This window comes from Zonotrichia leucophrys, chromosome Z (genome assembly GCF_028769735.1).
Source record: "Zonotrichia leucophrys gambelii isolate GWCS_2022_RI chromosome Z, RI_Zleu_2.0, whole genome shotgun sequence".
In the NCBI taxonomy this organism is placed as follows: domain Eukaryota; kingdom Metazoa; phylum Chordata; class Aves; order Passeriformes; family Passerellidae; genus Zonotrichia; species Zonotrichia leucophrys.
Window position 1 is genome coordinate 34,364,773 of NC_088200.1, and position 21,646 is coordinate 34,386,418.

A 21,646-nucleotide genomic window follows, 5' to 3' on the forward strand; every position below is an offset into this window, starting at 1 on the left:
TGAAGTTCTTATCTCTCAAGCCAATATAATTTGTGTTACTAGGAAGCCATAAAAGTTGACACTTGTGTTAAAATCCAGGTAGCCAAGAGACGGACACATATATTTTTGCCATACACACTTCATGAAACAAGTTACAAAAGTCTAAGCAAAAGTTAGAAGTTCAAAATTGGAACAATTTTAAACAGTAATCCACAGTGCTGCTTATATTCACTATCACCACCACCAATTTTCCAGGTGTACTTGATAATGTTTTTTCATGAGTTATAATTAAAACAAAATATTTTTCTAATTTTTTATTTGCAGGCATATTCCTTCTCATCTTCAGTTTTTATATGGTATTTTTCAGGCCAGATAGTTCTTCAACCAGTGTCACAGAGGCAATGAAACAGAGACCCAAAGTGAAGCTGCCATCACCTTATCTATGAAGAGGCTACCACATATTCATAATACTTTACACCAACTTAAGGCAAGTTCAGTCTTTGTTGTGCACTATGTGTTAGTGCAGTTTCTTCTGAATAATTTATAGTTGTTACTGTGCAAACTGGGTTAGTATTAGGAGTCCTATAAATGTCAGGTTTCAGAATAACCTTTCCATTGGTGAAAGTATTCAATGTGAAATACTATATTAAAGGAAGAGTGAAGCTGAGCTTTTGAAATCAGTAAAGGCAGGAAATGCAGAGTTAAGGTTGCCATGGAAGCCTTAACTCTACACCTTTAGGTAAGTAGTGTACTATGGTTTTAATTGCTTCCCCTTCATCCAACTCTATATAAGTGGCTTTTAAAATGTGAATTCTAATTACATTGAGTGCTACTTAAAATGCATATTAATGGTACTGGCTACTCAGCAAACATCAAAATCAGATGTTAACTGTGGCTGACCCTATCTGTCACTCTCATGTTAAAGTGACTGAATGATGTGTATCTAGAAAATAACATCATGGCTAACTTTTGGCCAAGGAATTAAAATGCACATTTTCTGAGTTAGAATTGCACAGTATGGCCATCACATTTCAAAATAATATCACATGAAAAGCAAAATCTTAGAACACACAAGTAATCTGCAAGAGGTAAACTGAAAGCAGTAACTTCAGTGTAGTTCAATTTAACCAGTAAAATGGTACACTTCTTCAACAAGGTGTGAAAATAAAAGAAAAAAGTTTGTGATTTGTGAATGTGTCTTCTTCCCTGCAGCAGCTCACGTTCTACGTCACAGGACAGAGCTCTTGCTCCTTCTCCTCCAGTTTCCTCCCCAGCAACTTGGTGAGAAGTTTCAAGCCTCTGCAAAGCTTGAGTTTGGCTACAAGCCTGCATATTCTCTTGCCCAATTCAGAATTCCTGCATCTGGCAGATAAAGGGGCAGATTTGTGAAGTGAAGTGGTGTCTTCTTTTAATTGGCTATTCTCAAATGATATGCAAGGAATGCACAGATGTTGAACATTAGGAACCTCAAGGCTAAAAAATGCTTTCCCCCACTCCTCCCTCCTTCACATACATACTCTCTCAGTACTCACATGTAAAAACCACAGTGATTATTTTACAATATTCTAAAAATCTTCAGCTGAAACTGCAAAAACAAAACTTAGTGATGTCTCTAGGCAAACTTGGTGTAAAAAGACAGAAATGACAAGTTGACCTAATCAGTCTAGTGGCATAAACTGTGCCTTCTGTATGGTCAGAAAAAGCACTGGAGGAAAAGCAGCCATTGATAAACCTAAGTAAGAAATAAAAGCATTAGTCAGGGATCAGTATCTTTTAAAAATTCCAGTAAGGGTGTACTGCCACAGAGCTGTGTAGGAGATGTGCAATACATTTCTGGTGGCAAGACAATGAAATGTTGGAAGTGGGTGCTGGAAAATTAGCATTCAGTGGCAACAGCACAGAGTTAGAAATATTGGACCATAAGGCATCTCAGGGAATTATGTCATACAGTTGCTTTCAAAATCTAGTCTTAGTTTGAGAGTACCACATTTACTTGAATATAAGACAACACTTATGTTTCTTCATCTATTCCAGGAGAAAAAACAGTGGCTGTGAAATTGGTCCAGAATCCCTCCAGGCCCACCTGATGTAACAGTGAAGTTTATTCTAGACTGATAAAAATGCAGACAAAAATCTTGGGCTCAGGGAAGAGGGTGACATTTACTCTCCTCCCCTCTTTTCTCCACTTATATATTAAATGCAGATCCTGCAAGGAAAAATGATGGAGAAGTGATCCCACTCACTGAAAGAATCATGTGTGTGGGGAGGGAAATCATTATTAGACAGGAGAAAAAAGGGCAAGAAGAAGATATAAATGAGTAGGAGAAGGAAGGAGACACTAAATAGCAGCAATGCATGAGAAGGCAGGCAAGTGTGAGGTCCTGGCTCCCTCACCTTCAACGGGCATAAGCATCCTTGGTTTCCTTAGGAATTGCAGAATTTAAACTCACCTGGTATTGAACAAACAGTACAAAGAGAACAAAATAGCTGCCATAAGGGGGTGGTAGTACCTCAGCCCTGACCCATGGAGGAAGTAGTACCTGCAGGCTGTGAGCTGCTATAGCAAAGATGTCTGTGTCCTTAGTTACCTCTATCTTTTCCCAGGTGGGGTCAGAGATGGCTGCCACTTGTGATTACTTTTCAGTCATTTCTGCTTTTGTACCCAATCCCTGTTTAGTAAGGTTACTCCTGAAGGTATGAGTTGCTTGAAGAGCAAGAACCTTTGGAGCAGCAGAAAAAAAAATTTATGGAAGGCTTACACTTGTTAATTCTTTTGCCATTTAATAGCTCTTTTTGCTCCCTTGCTTGTATTAACCTCACCCAAAATATTTGGAGAACATAAAAATATCTCATATTGAATTTTATTTTCATAAACCAAACATGCCAATTTTTAGTTTTCTATTCTCATGTAATTGCTCTGAGGTTCCCTAAACAACCCTTTAACAGTTTCTGGGTTTGCTGCAACTAGAATTTTTTTGTTTTGAGTGTGTCAACTAGACCTGAACAAACAATTGCAGTTCAAATATTTTCACTGTATAATATCATTTAGAGATTCCCCTGTCTTTTCCATAGGAATGGTAGCTCATAGCCAGTGTGCAATCAAGTGGTACAGATCTGGTTTTGCATGGAGAAAAACAGGTACCATGCAAAGTTATGCAAAATACAGACCTTTGTAGTGCCTCTTGATGTTCCATCTCTGTACTTCTGCTGTTCCTGGACTTGGAGCAGTGGCCAAGTTGATACACAGCAGGCTTGAGATTCAGACAGCACAGCCATCTGGGGTTTTTTCCCATCTACAGGTATCCCACTGAGACACTCAAAGTAGCATTCGTTTCAGAGATACCAATAACTGCTGCCAAGTTTACAGGTGTTGCCCCAGCTGGTTGGCCACCCTGGGCTAGAGTGTCAGAACAGGGTTTGGCAGCTCAATAGCTGGCTATGAATATACACGCCAGGACTATGCTACTCCAACTCTGCAGCATAACACTCTTGCTCCTGCACCACCCGTGCTTTGCCTTGCCTGAAGCCATCCGTCTCTTAATTTGATTGTGGCATTACTTGGTATTTTTGTGAAGGAACAGCCACTAAGCTGCTGATGATTTCCGGGCATGCTCAAGACTGCCTCCATCAAAGTGCTCTAGACAGAGAAGTGTTCTAAAATACCAGGGGAAGAACCCCAAAGCAATTAATTTAGAGATAAAAGTCTTGTCATCACTGTTAAAATTCTCCATTTTATATCACTTCAGTCTTCAAGATGAGGTGATTGTGTATTTCTCCTGTTAATATCTATGATTAATCACCTGGCTTGCTTACTTTGTATCTGTATGTACAGTTCTGCCTTAGCTGACATAGATTGCCATGTTTTTGTATCATATATTAATTTGGGGAATGGCAAGACAGAAAAGGGATTTCAGTAAGGTTGGCAAGTATAAACAGAGGCTTATTCCACAAGACAAATAATGTTAACTTGACAGAATCAACCTGGAAACTAATCAAGATTGTAAAAGGGTTTAATTGAGACAAAGTTTAAATCTTAGAGAAACCTGTCAGAACTGGAGGCAATGTAACAATAAATATGGAAGAGAAGTAATCAATTAGGTGAACTTTCTGCGCTTAAATATAATAAATAAAATTGTTTAAATGAAGAATTAAGAATGAAAAATAAATCAGATTTACTTGAAGTAAAGGTTTCTTTGTCCCGACAGTTCTGTTCCCCTACCCAGGATCTTATCCGTACCAGTACTCATATTTGATTATTTACAGAAGGGCATGAAATATACAGCTCATTTATTTCACAAGTCAATAAAGACATTATTGATATTCCACGTTTTTGTGTCCATGATTCTGTTCACACCTCTGACTCTCAAGTGAACACACTATTCTTCACCCCAGGGTTCAGTGTGTATTTGTCTACTTTTATATTTTTCTCTTTTATCTTCATTCTTGGGGATTTCTGAGTTTGTATCCATGCTGTAGAAAAGTATACTTCATGCAAGACAAATATATGAACAAGTTGAAAGGCAGAGACAGATGGAATCATCTTTGTGATATCTAAACAAAATACTATGAGCATAATGAAATACTGAAGCATTTGCATTAGTGTGTAAGCTTGAGCTGAAAGAACAAAACTGATGCAACAGTTACTCATATGAAACTAAAGCCTTAATTTCCTTGCTGTTGACCTGCCATTACTGCAGGTCATGCCAGAGTATCATTTCAGACTTTTAGAAGCTAATGAATATAGACTCCCAGTTACTTGACATCGGTGAATACGTACATATAAGCTACTCATTGTTTATGCTTGCCTAGTTGGCATTAATTTTGATCTTTTTCACTCTAATCATATAGAAGAAGGAATAGTTGTGGATCTCTATCTTCCCCCCATCCCAACACCAGAGAGTACCTCCACTTTATGATAGAAGCCTGCACACATAATTTGATTTTTAGCGGAAAATACATAGAACTTCCTCTTTCAGAGCTAGCAGGTGAAGCCCGACCACAGCAATTGCAGTCCTGCAAAGTAATGCAGCCTCATCATAACTATGCAGGTTCTCAGCGCTGCACACAACAAACCGTAGACTGTTGTCACTCAGACTAAAGTTTTTTTAGCTCTTTTTTTTTTTCAGTGCCTTTACTGTAGCTTATGAGGTGGTGTGTGGGAAATGAGAAATGGGCAACTGAGGAAGCTGTTCTTTTCTGCCTCGTGAGGCAGTATGCCTTGCTGCTACTCCCATAGTAATGATTCATGCTGGGTTTCCTATGATTGTGATTGGGGTAGGTTTACCTTGATATTTAATTTATCATCCTTGCTTTTCCCATAGCTGATTACTTTTAGAGCTCAAAATGTTGAAACAAGTCTGTAAAACATGCACCTGTAAATTAAAATAAATTTTGGAAACGTGCATCCTGACTCTAGGAAGATCAGATTGTTAGGTGAATGCTTTAGCTGTCTTTTTTCCAGCCTCTTCATGGGATGCACTTGGTCACAAGTAATAGAGGTTCTATGAGAGGACAAGCAACCCTTTGTTAAAGCAACAGTTCTAACATGGTTGGTTTTATCATGCTGTAAAATTGTGTAACACACACTGCTAATATTCTGGGCTTCTTCAATTTTTATGTGGACATTGGTATCTAGTATAGTATCAATATCTTCCTCTTATGCTCATTGTAGTTCAATATGCCTCTGGTAGCTACAACCTCACTTAAGCAGAAAATGCCATGAATATACTGAAAGACATCGTAGCAAGGAGCATGTTCCACCTGGGGTGTCCCAATGCCACTGGCAGTGTACTGGAGTAGTTAAACCTAGTGTTTACAAATTAAGGGAATCTCAGGGAATTAATGGAAGTATTTGCAGAACTTAAGATGAGGTATATCCCCGCAAGATAGTACATGATGCTGGAGCTCGGGCAACTGTGATGGATTAGAAGCTTGCTGTTTGCATGGCACAAGTGAAGAACTCAGCCTAATATTGCAGGTCCTATCCAGCCTACAGTGCTGGCTCTTTCCTTTCGATAGTATACTAGCGTGGATGCGCGGGGATGTAGGTTTCTGGGGGGACAATTTTAGAACGGCTGCCGTGTTTCTTCCCCGTTTTTCCGGTAACGCTGTCTGTGTTAAGTGTCTGCAGAGTGTCTGCAGAGCATGGGGACGCGGGCCTGCGTTTCGCAAGGCAGAGGGCTGGGAAGTTGCAGTAGCCACGTTCCGGAGAGGGCTCCGCACCGCCTTCGCCCGTGACTCCCCGACACTGGCTCTCCCCGCCGAGCCGCCGGGCGCGGCGTTGCCGTGGAGACGGCGCCGCAGGGGCCGGGGGCGGGGGGAGGCGGCCCGGGCGCCGCCAGCACCCGAGCCCTCCCCGCTCCAGTCTCCCCCCCGCCGCCGTTCCCTATTATAGAAGAGCTTCCGGCGGCGTGGACTACTCTGACATCATCCTCCGCACCCCGGTGACGTCAGCGCCGGGAGCGGGGCGTGACGTCGGTGCGTAGGGGAGCGCGGTGACGTGTTCTATTTAAAGCTCCCCGGGCGGAGGATGGAGGCAGAGCGGGCAGGTGCCGCCGCGGGCAGGAGCACGGTGGCCGCGTGCGGCGCGGGGCTGTAGGGCAGGGCGCGGCTTCTCTCCGCTCTTCTCGCCCCTTCCCTTCCCTCCCCTCCCCTCCCCGTTCCCCGGGAAGGAGGAGCGGGACGGAGGTGCGGGCTCCGCGCGGCGGCTGCGCCAGCCCGCCGCGAGGGGACGAGCGGGCGGTGGCGGAGGTGTGAGGCGGAGGCGGGGGATGCGAGCAGGCACAAGCGGCGGCTCGGTGGCGCCGGAGCAGCCGGGCACCGCCTGAGGCGGCCATCGCTCCCTCCCTCCGTTCCACCGGCGGGGCTGAGCCCACGGCCCCGCCGCAGAACAGCGCGGGCTCGACGGCGGCAGCCCCTCCCGCCGCCCGCTGTCAGTGACCGATCCGCCGCGCCCCAGGACGATGCCCGCCCGCTCGCTGCAGAAGAAGGCGTGACGGCGAGGAGCGGGCCCGCCACCGCGGGAAGGAGGAGCGGTGCCCCGCATCTCCGCAGCCGGGGGTGGGCGGGCGGGCGGATCGGGGAACGCGGCGCCCCGGTGCCCCCGGGCGACGCGCGGCCGCAGCTCGTCGGTAGCGGCCTCTCGCCGGGAGTCCGATGCCAGCGCCGGTGCCACGGCTCGCTCTGCCTTCTCGGGAAAATGCATCCGTGCCCGCCACGCTGCTGGCGGCGGTGCTAGGGGGAGCGTCGGCGTGGAGCTCTGTGCGCACCGCCTGCCCCATCCCGCTCCGCCTCTGAGGCACACGGAGCCCTCCGCGGCCGCGCACGTCCCGGCGAGAAGCGCCGCAGCCACCGCCAGTCTCTCGCGAAGAAGGCGAGCGCCTCCCCGTTCGCCTGCAGGAGGGGACTCGTCCGTCCCCGAAGCCACCGCTGCCGCCCGCCCGGCGGCCGGAGCCGCTGCCTGCGGGAGCCCGGCGGGGCCGGTGGCCATGGGAGCCTGGCCCGCGGGGGGCGCTCCCTAGGGCGCGGGCGGCCCCGCTCGGCCCCCGGCGGTTGCGGCGAGCCCAGAGCAGCGGCCCCGCCGCCACGGGGCTGCGGAGCTGCCGGCGCGGCGAGGAGCGCCCCGGGGACGCGGCACCACCGGTGCCAGGCGCTGCCGGCCGCCATGGGGTAAGGATGTCGCGGGGGCCGCCGGGCTGGTGCCGGGGCTGGGGGTGGGAGCGGCCGCCCGCGGAGCTGTGGGCGCTGCTGGATGCGCACGGAGTCGAGGGGTCTCACTGGCGGGTGTGCCAGCAGCAGGAATCCTGCTGCAGTCGGTGCCATGCATCAGCCCCGTGAGGGGAGAGCCGTGCGATCCGTGAGGGGCGCACCACGATCTGCAGAGGTTTGTCTCCGCCGTAGCCACATCGGAATTCTGGAAGAGCCGTCTCGGCTCCCAGTTCCTCACTGTGAGGACCTCTCTAGGGTTGTTAGGCGATGTTCAGTCTTGAAAACGGGTGCTTTAAACTCAGTGCGCTAGGGTGAAATTCCAGAACAAGGAAGGCTCGCTTCCACTCTTCTGGAGTCTTCAGAGAATATCGAACTACGTGGGAATTTCTCAGTAAATTGAAGGCTTTGAGGAAGTCTGCCTCACAGCAGGTTCCCTAGTAAACTGGGGAATCCACTTGAGAGTTTAAGGAAATTAGAAGGAATGAAATCTGTAAAATTAGTCAGATTTCATACAAATTAGTAGGTAAAAATGTGACATAGATACGTATGAAAACTTTTCACAGTCATATCCTTAGGAATTTGTATAGTGATTTGAAAAAATAGTCCATCCTACCGGGCTTGTCTGAAAGTGGAATGGAAACTCATCCATGTTCCAAAGCAACAGAAACCTGGTACGATCTGGCAAACTGCAAGGTGGAGGCAATCTACAAAAGTTACAAATCACGTCCTTTGTATTTTGGTCACTTAGGAATTCGGATGTGAAATTGGCATATTACTATGGGAGTTACAGATGTCTCCTCTAGCTGTTTAGGACATTTGAATTCTTCAATTTATTGACTTCCTTGCATGTGTGGTGATAACAGCTGCATCCTTGTCTCTGTGCTATCACTTGGGGTCACAGGTCAAGATGTAGGAAGGAATGACTCCTTGCTACTTAGGCCTGTTTTTATTTTTCTGTTGTCTTCCCTTCCATTAAAAAAATTTGAGCAGAATAAGCCCAAACTTACAGCTGTCTACGTATCCAAGAAAGTGATGTTTCTGCCAAAAGTCTAAATGATACAATAATTTTTTTGGGGTATATACTTAAAATTGCTAATCACACACAGGATTATGTAAAATTAAAATAATGGAAGCCTTCTCATTGATTTAAAATCAATGCTGTGTTTGTAAATGTTAGGATTAAGCTTAATCATATTACAAATCCACTGAACTGTTGAAGAGGAGCAAACATCTTGTCTCCAGAACTCCAGCTCTCCTAGTGTTTTACTGTCATAGCTTCTTAATAAACACTACAAATCCCTATTTGTTGAGAGCTGACATAATCTTAAAAAACACAGTTGTTGGTGCGATGACTTGAGTGGTATCTTGGCACATTAAGGTCAAGAACACTAAATTTGCTAGCGAATATTTTAAACACATTTTAGACAGTATGCTTTGGGGTATTGCAGTATAGAATTCCTTTGCAGACCATCTCCTTACAAGAAGGGCAAACCCTGAAATGTAGGAATGTGTTACTGATAAGCCCATATCTCTCTAAATCTGAGTGAGCACACGCAGGCCAGGGCCAGCACCTACTTAGTGCAACTGTGGGTAAGTATCAGACATCTGTTACTGTTCAGAGCAGAGGTCTTGACTTGGTAGCTGTTTAGAATTAATTTCTAAATGCAAATAACCATGGATTTCAGAGTATTTCTGCACCAGGATGCACTGGGCTTTTAATTCAACAGTTGATACTCTATACTCTACCAAGGTCTAAAAACTTAGCATTCTATAAGCAAATTGCAAGATCATTGGTAATTCAATGTACCTGGGTCACGTGATGGTCTGTGTCTTATATTCAGTGTTTAATGGGTGCTGGTGTGCTGTGTGAGCTTGTAGACTGATTTTGTAGTACCTGACCGGTGGAGATCTCACCTATTTCAATGGTTAGAACACAGAAAACTTCGGGAGGGGGAAGTTGGCTTGCCCCTTAGCAAGGAGCTTTCTTAGTCTGATTACATATAATGAAGAATGCATTGTTCTGCTGTGCAATGTTTGGCACATGCAGTACCATCAGGCAAGCCAGGTAATTATCCATTGGGTGTGTGGTGGAAACCAGCTGGTGAGTAACTGGGCTTTGGGCCAGTGCTGCTGTTAAACATTTTTGGGGAAACTTGAAACTAGAGAAATGTAGAGTAGTTCAGGACATTTTCTTATTGCTGTATCTTGTATGTCTGTGTGTGTCTTTCGTCTCACAGAAGGTAAGTGTATCAAGCCCTGTGGATTATATAGGCCAGACACACAGGATGTCCTTTCTTGTTTCTCTATCTGCCAGTCTGTCTCACTTCTCCCAGTTCCTCCTTCCTGTTGTATAAAACAAGTTCTTATCAATAGTTACTGTTGAGTGATATAACCATTGTGGACAGCCTTTTGTTGGATTGACTACATACAATATAGTATTCTTTAACAGAAAAACATGGATTTTGTGTTCTGTCCTAGTTGATTACATGTATTCATGTGTTCATTGCTAGTATTGCACCATCTATTTTCTTCAATGCAATCAGAAGTCTGATTGCATTAAAAATCCTCAAATAACAGCTCTAAAGCATACCCAGGATTTATATTGGCAGCCTAGGGTGTTGTATGCATTGACCAGGTAAGTACTGTGTTTCAAGTTGGAACTGTTACTATATTTTTCTTGTTATTGGTACAGCTTGTACTTCAGTCTGTGAGCAGGGAAAGTAGAGACAGGGATGCAGTTGTTGTTTAGGCTGTAATTAATACACTTCTTTACAAACACAATGGGGAAGCTGCACAGTTGTGAATTCTGGAGAGATGCAGAAATTTATGTCCTATTAAACATAATATCTAGTTTTACTTCCTGATTTATTGATGCATAGTTTCTCCATAACTACTTCACATGATGGCCTTTACATGACAGCGGTGGACAAATATCTAAATTTGCTACTTGCTTTTCCCATCGTTCATGCTGAATTATAAGGAATTACAAGGTAAAAGCTTCTGGAAGATGTGCTCATCTCTGTCATGTCATGTTAGTCAAAGTGTCTTTATAAAGACTTCATCTTCAGTTTTGTTGGCCTATATTTAGTATGTTATCCTCATAAAGGTAGTTATGATATGTGTCAGTTTGAGATGGCAGAATTAGAATACTAGGGTTCTTAAGCTGACTGGAGAATATCGAGAAAGATTAGTCTTTTAGGGTATACTTTTTAGTGCTGCACTTGCCTAGAAAAAAGTATTTTAATTTTTGGTAGTCTGCAACTGGCTGATCCACTCCGAGATCTTACTCTATTTGAAGTATGTGCAGTTAGTCAAACACATTTCTTTAAACAGGACAAACTACAGTCTTGTCCTGAAATGTTTCAGTTTGCTTTCTCTCTCTGGGTAACAACACATGAACACTGTAAAGCTGTTGGGGCTCAGAAGTATTATTGAATTTGTCCAGACTCAAATTCTTTGACCTGTTTTCCTTCCACAAGACTTAATGGTAGCTTTCCCCAGACTTTGTTTTAGCAATACTTCTATCAGCTGTGCTCCACAGAAATGCTTGAAGTAGTAGAGCGGAAGGTGTAGCTTCTTGGTAGTAGTTCAGTGTTACTGCAAGTCCTGACCATTTTGCTGTCTCAGGGGTAAAATTAGGTGCTTATTATGTGAGTGCAATGGCAGCAAAGTAGTTTATGCTGTCTTCTGTAGCAGAATGGAGAGTATAACAAGTTTTACAGATGACAAAACTTGGTTTTCTGTAAAGAATTAGTAATGTATAAATACCAAAACAGACTGCGTGTAAGTCAGCCTGAAATGGTTAATAAACTGCTTTTCAGAGAGCAATATGTGTAGACTTCTGCCATGCTTAAATTATATTCTGTCACAGTCACTTTGACTTCAAAACAAGCATAAGAAATCTGAACCAGGCCAGATCTTCTGGCCTGGTAAAACATAAATGCATGTCCTGAGCATCATGAGGTGATGATTGTTGATTTAGTGAAGGTATTTGTAATGAATTAAGGTTGCAATTGATCTGTTTTGGTATTTCCGTGCATTATCAAGATTTTATAGGCCAACCCTTTTGGAAAAATCCTACTTCTGCTGAAAATAAACATTTAAGTCCTTCCAATTCATTACGTTGGGATTATTTTTATTATCAGTATTATTCTCATTTTTATTCTCAGTATTTGTTCTCATTATTTTTACTCTCAAGGCAAGCATGAGATGTGTGTGTGCGTTATGTGTGTTCTTGTGGTTTCTTTTTTCCAAAACAGTGTTTGCTCTACGTCAGTTACCATTATCTTTGCAGGACTCAGCTAGATGTTGAGCTAGTATCTAAGGAAATACACAGTCTTGGAGCCGCAGAAATTGCAGTGGCTTATAATTCTGTAACAAGTCAGCCCTTCTAATCAGGGAAGGCAATGACATTTAACTAGAGCTGAGCAGAGTATTTCTGCCTGCTAATTAGTAAAAGTTTTAAGTTGAATTTAGATATCACATTTATGGGAATTTTTGTTGCAAAACATTTAAGGTTTATGATTGTATCATAAAACTGTAATTTGATTAAAGACTCTTAGCTAATCACTTTAAATCATTGCCTTTCAAATCTGTGTCTATGCACTAGTGTACTTCAGTGAAGAGCATTATCATATGATGTAACACTAATTTACTGGTAGGTTCTCATTAGTATAAGTGCCTTGGACATTGTTTTAGTTGAAACTATGGTTTTCTAAGGTATTCCAAACCATATAAACAATGCAGATACTTCAGCTAGACTAGAACCTTGTTCTTTGTCTCCTTTAGATGTCTCTAATTTGGAAATTGTTGAGGCCTAAAATAATTAGCAAGGACCAAGGTCTCTGCTAGTCCAGAGGTTAAAAGTTAAGAGGTGCTTAGCCAGGAAACCAGTCTGGTGTGTTCATACCCAGGCAGGCTGCGACTAGGCCTCAAATGGACATTGAATGAATATGTGTACATGTGCCTGTGTTTTACCAGTGTGCGCTTCCTATCTGAGACAGTTTTGCGCTGGAGAAGACTCTCAGGCTTCCCCGTGTGTGTGGTAATAGTGTTAGTAACAGTTAACTGTGACAGTGAACAAAGAAACTAAGTATTCTGTATTATTTAAAGTGAAAAAAATACCCCAGACTCCACCTCTTCTATTTTTTTTCTTCTAATTTAAAGATACCATGAAACATGTATATAAATGCCCTACTTAAAAGCCCCACTTAGGTGAAAGCTTTCTGTAAAAAATTTTTTCAAAGAACATGCTTTCTAGTTCAGGGTTTTGTGCTGTTCTTCCTGCAAGGCTTTTTCAGATATATTCAGTCTTAAGGTGTAATGGGTGATGAAAGCATTGCATTATGAAAAACCTTTTTCATAATCTGCTTTATATCCAGTTTTGATAGTAGACTTCTTTTACCATTCTGTTTCAAGTTTTTATATTTCCCAAGGCTCAGCCTTGTGAGATCCACCAAAATTAGTATTGTGTTCAGGACAGAAATACTATAGAGAAGAGGCTAGAGGGAGCTGTGGGTTTATTCTACCTGGTCCTTGCACTGTGCAGTGTTGGGCTCTGTTTTATCTACACACAGTCCTGGTAGTGGCATTGCTCCATTTGGTGAAGTAATTGAACTGTGTTTCAATATTATATTGATTTTCTGGAACTGCATCACAATCATGCTTCTGGCAACAGACTGTGCTCTGATACACTTTTTTGGTGGCAAGTAGTGATGAATCCCAGTCATCGTTAAAAAATTTGTCTAAGAAAATACTGTTTAAGCATGCAATAGATGATGTTGGATTGCCAGATACAAACCTATATTGACCTTTCCAGTAACTAGTCATGATTTCTGGTTTTTAAGTAACGATTATCAAGTTAGGTAAATTAAGCAGACTGCATTGCTCGTTTTCTGTAATGAGAGGGGAGAAGTTGAAATACGTAGCTCCTCTCAGGTTTTTCTTCTTCCTCCACATACATGCAGATGCTTCACTGGCTCTGTTTTGTTGATGTTTGTGGTTGTGCTCTTTTCAAACATCCTGATTATTTAATTTTCACAGATCTTGCCACCAAATGGTGGGAACCACAGAAAGCAAACACTGCTTCCTCCATTTGTCTACTACAGCACCAATGTTTGTGCAGTGAGCTACGTCAGTACTGTGACCTAGCTGACTGCAAATGCATGGGTGTGCACAAGGGAAGGGCGACTACAGGTGGGAGAGACCTACTTTTTACTACAGTGCTGTCTGTTTACTCTGGTGAGAAATGTTTGAAAAGGTCTGAACTCAGACCTATTCCTGTTGAACTTTGCTCCTCAGTTTTGAAGCTCAGGTCTGGAAAGGTTTTTTGTGACTGTCCACTAGGTTGAATCTCAGCTTATTGAGAAATGGTATTATTTTTCCCCTTTGAATAGTGTATTTTTTGGTAAAACAAAATAACACCACAGCCAAACCCAAACAAAAAAACTCACTAAACCCAAGTGATAATAGGTTATATTGCTGGGTATAGAATTTGGGTTTTTAAAGTGCTTTGAAATTACTTATTGTGTAAACAGTATGCTGTATGGATCCACGATTAATCTTGAATCTCTTCTTGTAACAGGACATATGATATCTTCGCAGAGTTTTGAAAACTGAAGAATAAGCTTTAAATGGTCAACACTTTACAGTGAAGTGTTGATGAAATAAATAGTCTTTGACATGTATTCTCACAATTCTTAAGCCTACTTCTTAGGCCTGTTCATTTCCAACAGACTGCTAGTCCATAATTCTGAAAGAATGTACTGTGTGATATAGGAAAAAAGCCTGTTTTCTCCACTGACTTACTGTGGAGTACACAGCAATGGCAGGTATCTTACGTTACTTCTCATGCTAACAAAAATAAGCATATGCAATAATATGTGCTGTGTATATCTTGTCAAATGGCTGTATGCAGTAAATTGGGATCCTAAGCGCATATTCAGATAATTTGCTTTAACTCTTGCTTTTGCACTACTTGGGGGTTTTTCACTGACTGTGTGTGACTAAAAGAGTTAACCTGCAGTTAGACAGGAGCACTTCTCTTGGATTTAACTTAATTTCAGCTTCTGGATACTGATTTCCAAGTGCTTTTTCAACATTTGAGTGTAAGTCCCTTTTCTTCATCTAGACATGTGGAGGAGCTGATTTTTACTAGGAAACAATTAGCAGTGCTTGGGAATAGATGGTGTCCTGCTGATTGGAGTCATAGGTACTCATGGTTCACAGAAGTACTGCAGAGCTCAGATAGTATGTCTGGCTACATATGATAGTAAAACTACAAAGGATCTTTGAGAAGTTTTCATAAAAAAGATACTGGTGGTGAAGTACATGATGAAAGAATGGTCCATTTTGGCTGAATTTTGTGAAATGAGCACTGAGCACTACATTCCCTAAGATAACCTCATATCTGAATGTAAATGCTGCCCATGTCTCTTACAATGGATCTTAATAGGCTACTTAAGATCTGAAGTAGTTTTTACTGAGGCTCATGCATTTGTTGAGCTAAAATATGACATAGAAATTAAAAACAACAACAAAGCTTCCTCTTTTGTCCACATTAATTACAGTTTTTAAAATCAGACTGCAGAAAAAGCTACTGGAATGTAGCTTTTTCTGTTACTGGAATGGAATGATGAGTATTATAGGGTCCTTTTCAAATATGCCACTTTTATTGTTAGCAGAACTGGAGAATTAATATTATTCTGGGTGAAGTTCTTAGAGAAAGACAATCTGCCTCTTCTGTAATTGTTCTTTACAAAGAACAATTTTACTTGGCATTAAAATATATTTAGAGTCCTTTTCTTCTCCTTAGTAACAACTGCAAATCCAACATATAAAGAATACTGCTGGTCTTGAGTACTCAGAGATGGACATGGTCCTCCTCAAATCACTTGTGCTAAGTCAGCCTTTATAGCTGGAATTCACATCTAAATCTTGCAAACATTGCCTTCTGCTTCACCATCATGTTTGTCTTTTTGTCTTTGTACTTCTGCCACTGGTTAATGCTTTTGTAAAACCCAAGAATTTGCTTATTCAGGAAAACGTAGACTATTTTTTCTTACATCTGTACTGTTCGTCTTCCTGAAGAACTGTTACTCTTCATTTGCTTGTAACATTGGAAAAGATTTTGCAATTAATTATGGTATGAGTACTTCCTGCTCATGGCATTCTATTTACTGTATTAACCAGTCTGTTTGTAAACACAAAACTTGTTAGTGAGTGAGAAATAGCAGTTTCTGCTATATCGACCAGTATTTGATGCTTCAGTTAAGCCTCTTTTGGACATAACCATGGGAGCACCTAAGTGCTCCGGTTTGAGAAGACTATACCATGTTTAGCATACAGCTATAAAATGTTTTTAAATACAGCCTTCTTTAAAACTGATTTTGCAATGCAAGCATTCTGTAAGTAGCTAATGAGCCTGCTAGGTTTTGGCCACTATTTATATCATGGGTACAGAAACACTGGGGCTTGTTCTGATACATTTAATATCTGTTCTGATATGCACAGGCGGGGGTGAGGGAGGCTTTTCTAGTTCTCGTTTCACACATAGATTTTGAAGATATGGAACCCTACCCGTTCATTCAGGTACTATGTAAGGAAAATTGTTAATTAAAAAAAAAATCATGCTAAGATAACTAGCTCTTAAAAACACTGGTTCTTGCTCTTTGTTTAGATGCTTCTTAACTGTAGTAGCATGCATTTATTACTGAAATTTTTATTGAGCTGGTAAGTATAGGCCTCTAAAGTAGGCAGTTGGAGCCAAAACTTCTGCATCGTGTGCTATCCGTTTTTTTTTTTTTTTTTTTTTTTCTCAGTTTGTCAAAATGCTAAGCAGTGTTCTGAGACCTGATTTTTTAAAAATTATTTTCATCTGAGTGAAACCCTGACGCCCACCTGCTATCTTGGGGTTGGAACTAAGGTCATCATAAGTGCCTTTCAGAAGCATAAGCTAAATTTTGAAGTGCTGTTTGCAAAGTGGTTGCTAATCTAATTCCAGTACAACACATAACACTTTGTCTTTACCAGCCTTCACCAGCACAATCAAAGGAAGTACATGAGCTGTCAGTGAGAAAATGTTTCTTTACATTATTTCAGTAGCAATACCTGTGGCTAGTACTAATGTCGTTTTGTATTTCCAGAACTGTTGTCTTCGCAGAATCACATAATGGGTAAAATAGGAAGGGACTACAGTGGGTCATGTTGTCCAAGCTCCCTGCTCAAGCAGTGTCATCCCAGAGCACACGGCACAGCATCGTGTCCAGACAGCTCTTGAGTATCCCCAGTGAGGGAGACTCCACACTGTCACTGGGCAATCTGTTCCAGTGCTCAGTCACTGCACAATAAAGAAGTTCTTCCTCATGTCCAGGTGGAACTTCCTGTGCATCAGTGTCTGCCCACTACCTCTTGTCAAATTGCCTGGGACCTCTGAGAAGATGGTCCACCACTGGTCCATTTTCTTTACACCCTTCCTTCCAATACTTGTATACACTGATGAGATGCCCTCTCAGTTGTTTCTTCTTGATGTTGAACAGCCCCAGCTCCCTCAGCCTTTCATCATAAGAGAGATGCTCCAGACCCTTCATCATCTCTGTGGCCTCTGCTGAACCCACCCCTGGAGCTCCATGTTTCTGTTGCCACGAGGAGCCCAGAACTGGACACAGCACTCTAGGAGAGGCCTCAGCAGGGCCGAGTACAAGGGCAAGATGACCTTCCATAACCTGCTTTTCCATTGCATGGCAATGCTCTTTCTAATGTCCCCCTTTTTGGCTACCCAGTCACGCTGCTGGCTCATGGGCAGCTTGTTGTCCACTGGAATACCCAGGTCCTTCTCCACGGTACTGCTCCCCAGTGGGTCAGGCCGAGCCTGTGCTGATGCCTGGGGTTGTTCCTCCCCAAGTGCAGGACCTTGCATTTGCCCTTGCTGAATTTCAGATTGTTCTTCTCTACCTGTCTTTCCATCCTGTCAAGGTCATTCTGAAGGGTTGCACAGAACTTAGAGGTGTCAGTCATTCCTCCCAGCATAGTATCATAACTGAATTTGCTGAGGAGAAATCTGCCCCCTTTTACAGGTCAAGGATGAACAAGTTAAACATTTAGAGCCCAGTATTGAACCTTAGGGGACACCACTAGGGACAGGCCTCCAACTTTGCCAATAATTTTGACCCTCTGAGATCTGCTTTTCAGCCAGTTCTCAATCAACCTCACTGTCCACTCATTCAGTCCACACTGAATTTGTCAATGAGGATATGAGTGATGGTGTCAAAAGCCTTGCTCAAGTCAAGTAGACAGTGTTGACTGCTCTCTCCTCATGAGCTGCTTATCAGTGGAATGAACAGCTTAGTCCAGGTGTGACTGCCCCTTCTCTGTCTGTTGAGGTTCATCCCCATGGCATAGTACTTCACATAAGTGCTTCCGTGACTGATGCTTACTATGCAAACCTAACTTTTCCCTTGTCAGCTGCTGTAGTGGACTGTGCAGAGCACTCTTTGCTCCATCCTTGGTGTGTGTTCATACTAGTATATTTAAAAATGGATTTTGCCCCTTATCATTATTTTGCATCTCACTACAGTGGGAGGTTGCCTGACAGTGCAAAGCATGTCATTGGGAGAGACAGGATTTGGAGCCATCTTAGGAATACCTTCAGTGATCCAGTGAGAAAACTGCATTACCTGTTAGGAATGATATTTGGATGTCTCAGAGTGTTTGGCGTAAGTGTGCTGTGAACAATCAGGGAAACAGACCTGGGATTCCCCATTAGAGGTCAATATAGGTTCAACCACTACATCCAAAATTCAATAGTGTTTACTCGGCTGTAAGTTATCAGAAGGGAGAAACTTGCTGGCATAGTAATAACATGCTGAAAGTGAATTAAAGAGCCTTTATAGTTCCTGTAGTGCTCAATGGGTGATTCAAATTGATTTGTTATTTATGAATATAAAATTAATTTGTTTACCTTTCTAGGAATCTAATTCAGTTCCTTGATACAAATAAAATGATCCAGTTCTCATCTTCTGATCTGGAACAGTGATTATTTTTTCCTTTGAAAATTAACATGCAACTGTAGCACTCTGGTTGGGATTGCAAATTGTTTGAAGATGAAGTCCTGGTGATGAAATGCATGTCTATTCAGCCCCTTCTTATGTCAGTTCTGATACTTCCACTGGTTCTGGTGAAAACATGAATTCAGCTTTGGGGTATCTGCAGTTAACATGTGATAGTCTAGTGGTTTGTTTCAGGGTATTTATTTTTGAGGGTTAAGTGAAAAGCTCTTGAAACTGACTGTTAACTGATGAATTCTTAATGTCAAATATGTTGTTTGTGGGTTTTAAGATGGAAATTAAAGGTGTGACAAGTGCCAGGCCCACTTAAAGAAAAAGCTTTTTCACATGGAGAAAGCATGTCAAAATTAAAAACCTGGAGATGTGGAAAAAGATGGAGTGGATGTGATTGATTGGGTGAGAAGTAGTGAGGAGGTGTGATTGTTTCTGTATGAAGGTCTACAGGGAAGCAAAATGGAAATTTAGAGCCAATAAGGAGATGAATTAAAGCTATTAAAAAGCAAAGAGAAGTTGGTCAAGACTGCGGTGCCAAATGAGGAAACCCCATTTTAGTACAGACATATCTTTAAGGCTAATTCCAAATGTGGAGTAATAAACAAGGAGGATATGTATTCCTTGGGTTTTCTGCTGTTAGCAAATTGCCAAGACATCTAGTATTAATAATAACAAAATTATGACTAGTATTATTTTAGCGTTGTCTCTCAAAGTCAAAGATGATTAGAAAAACAGCTGTTAGGCTAATTTTTAAATAGTATCACTGGTTACCATATAATTGCCATTTATCTCAATGGAAACACATGATGACTTGATTCTATTATTTCATATTTCTTCTGTTATTTTCTAGGTTCCAGAATTTTCATCAGTCTATTGTCAAAAAGCCCCAGCTTTGCCACTTTGCTCCATAGCTGTGAAATACAGCTATCAGAACAGAAATTCTTGTCTAAGCAATGATGAGACTTGATGAAGCATGCAAAATCACACTGAATGTCAAATCAGAAAATACTGTGTTTACATTGTTTATTGAACTCTGATATATTTTATAGAATCTAAGATTATGTAGGATTGCCACTGTTATTATTTCAATGATTTACATATCTTCATGTCCTAGTGCCATCCCTCTATTCTCACTTCCTTCATACTGCATTATCAGTGCATGATGACACTTGTCAGTGCTGCTGAAGGATTTTATTACATCTACTAAATTGATCTAACCAAACTTTAGAACTGAAGATGTTAATTTACAGACAGTCTTATGCTTTCATGTCAGGACAAAGTGAGGAGTTTCAGTCTGTCAGTTTTCTGAATCTGCTGGCATTTCTACCAGTGTTGTTCTATGACCCTTAAATCCCACTGACCACTATGATTAGCATCAAAGACCATGCAAGGTGCTGTTTCTACCTATCGCTGCCTCAGAAAGAGTGCCTAAGTGGCCCCATGCAATTTGGCTTAATTCTTACCTTGTTTAGTCAGCATCAATTGGTCTAATTAGTTACTTGTGAGTGGCATAAACAGTCCTTATCACAAGCTGAAAATTATTTTGCATAGGAAACTACTGAATTTCAGCTCTTCAAGAATCCATAAATTGATTTGAGGGTGTCTGTGAAATGTGAAAAGGAAAATATGCAGGTCATGAATAGGCTTGCATTCTGGAGATTGCAGAGATTGAAAATTATGTCCCATCTGGAGCCTTCCTCCTCTTTTTCCTCATCCTTCTCCATGCCCCTGGTAAGGAGACTGCTGCTGCGCCCGCTTGTAAAGCAGTACACAAACTCCTGCCTCACTAGCAGTGTCTCTGGATCCCAAAGCAACTTTGTGCTCTGGCTCTCTCAGCTTCTGTTGTTTGGAGAGCTGTGCTTGTGCTGCTGGTCTAAGGGGCTTCTTTATTTTTTATTTTTTTTTGCCCGCCCCCCTTTAAATTGTAGCTCTTGTAATGGTTCTGAATACTATAGATATTGTTCCCAAGGACTGTGTATAGAAAATATCCATTTATTTAAACTCAAGAAAACTGGTGGTGCAGGAAGACAGGAAACTATAATTTAATTGTTGCATGACTTTGTAAATAAAGTACTCTGTTAAATAACAGTAGAAACTCAAGCTAAGCAGTTAAACTACTTAATATTCTCCATTAAAATTTTTACATGGGTTCTCTAAGAGTAGTCTGACTGTCAGAACTCCATTGCAGGGAGATTTTAGATAAAGATTGCAATGGAAAAATTGTACAGAGAGTATCAAGGAACTGGGGGAACTAACTAGAAAGCCTCGTTGTGGATTGCTTTCGGGCCTTTCTAAACTTATTTTACTAACAAACATGAATAACATTAGTTCTTTCTTTCTGCTTTCTTCTCTTTTCTGCATGTGTTGCAAGTGTGGCTAAGTTGGATTTCCTTGCTGTAGAATGGAGAGAAACGAATGTTTTTAGACTGTTCATTGCCTGCTTATTTCTTATTCCAGATGCAGCGTAGCTTAGCTTACTGCATATAAGGGCTGCTGTAGGAATGTTAATATCTAGCACTGTTATTTCAGGATTCTTTGTTCATAGACTAGAACCTGACATTAAGTTGGGGATTTTTTGTTTACTTCTGATAAATACTTTTAGTGACTAGATGTGGAAAATAGCTGTACATCTTAAAATTAATTTTCTAGTTCTAGAGAGAGAAGAAATCCTGTCTTGGATTCCTGACAGGAATTTTTGCACAGAGCAAAATTCAAGAAGAAATTATAGTTTTTTAGTGTCATGATTTCTTAGTGTTTTCACTATAGATAAATTTATAATATATTGTAAAATTCCACCTAACATAGTTTAGCTGCTCTTAAGCCATTAAAAGCTAATGGTTAGTTCTGTCCAATTTTGTAATTAAAACAAACTTAAGGTAAACATTTATTCAGAGATACCTTTG

At 41.7% G+C, this 21,646-nt stretch overlaps 1 protein-coding gene across 1 annotated transcript in view; it reads left to right on the plus strand.

Moving 5' to 3' along the window:
- Positions 1–6,503: 6,503 nt before the first annotated feature.
- Positions 6,504–21,646, plus strand: part of HOMER1 (homer scaffold protein 1) — an 89,589-nt gene continuing 74,446 nt past the window's right edge. Inside the window, exon 1 of the mRNA XM_064735305.1 lies at positions 6,504–7,647. Coding sequence (XP_064591375.1) covers positions 7,643–7,647 — 5 coding nt within the window. The 5' untranslated portion in view covers positions 6,504–7,642. The remainder of the gene's footprint in view (positions 7,648–21,646) is intronic.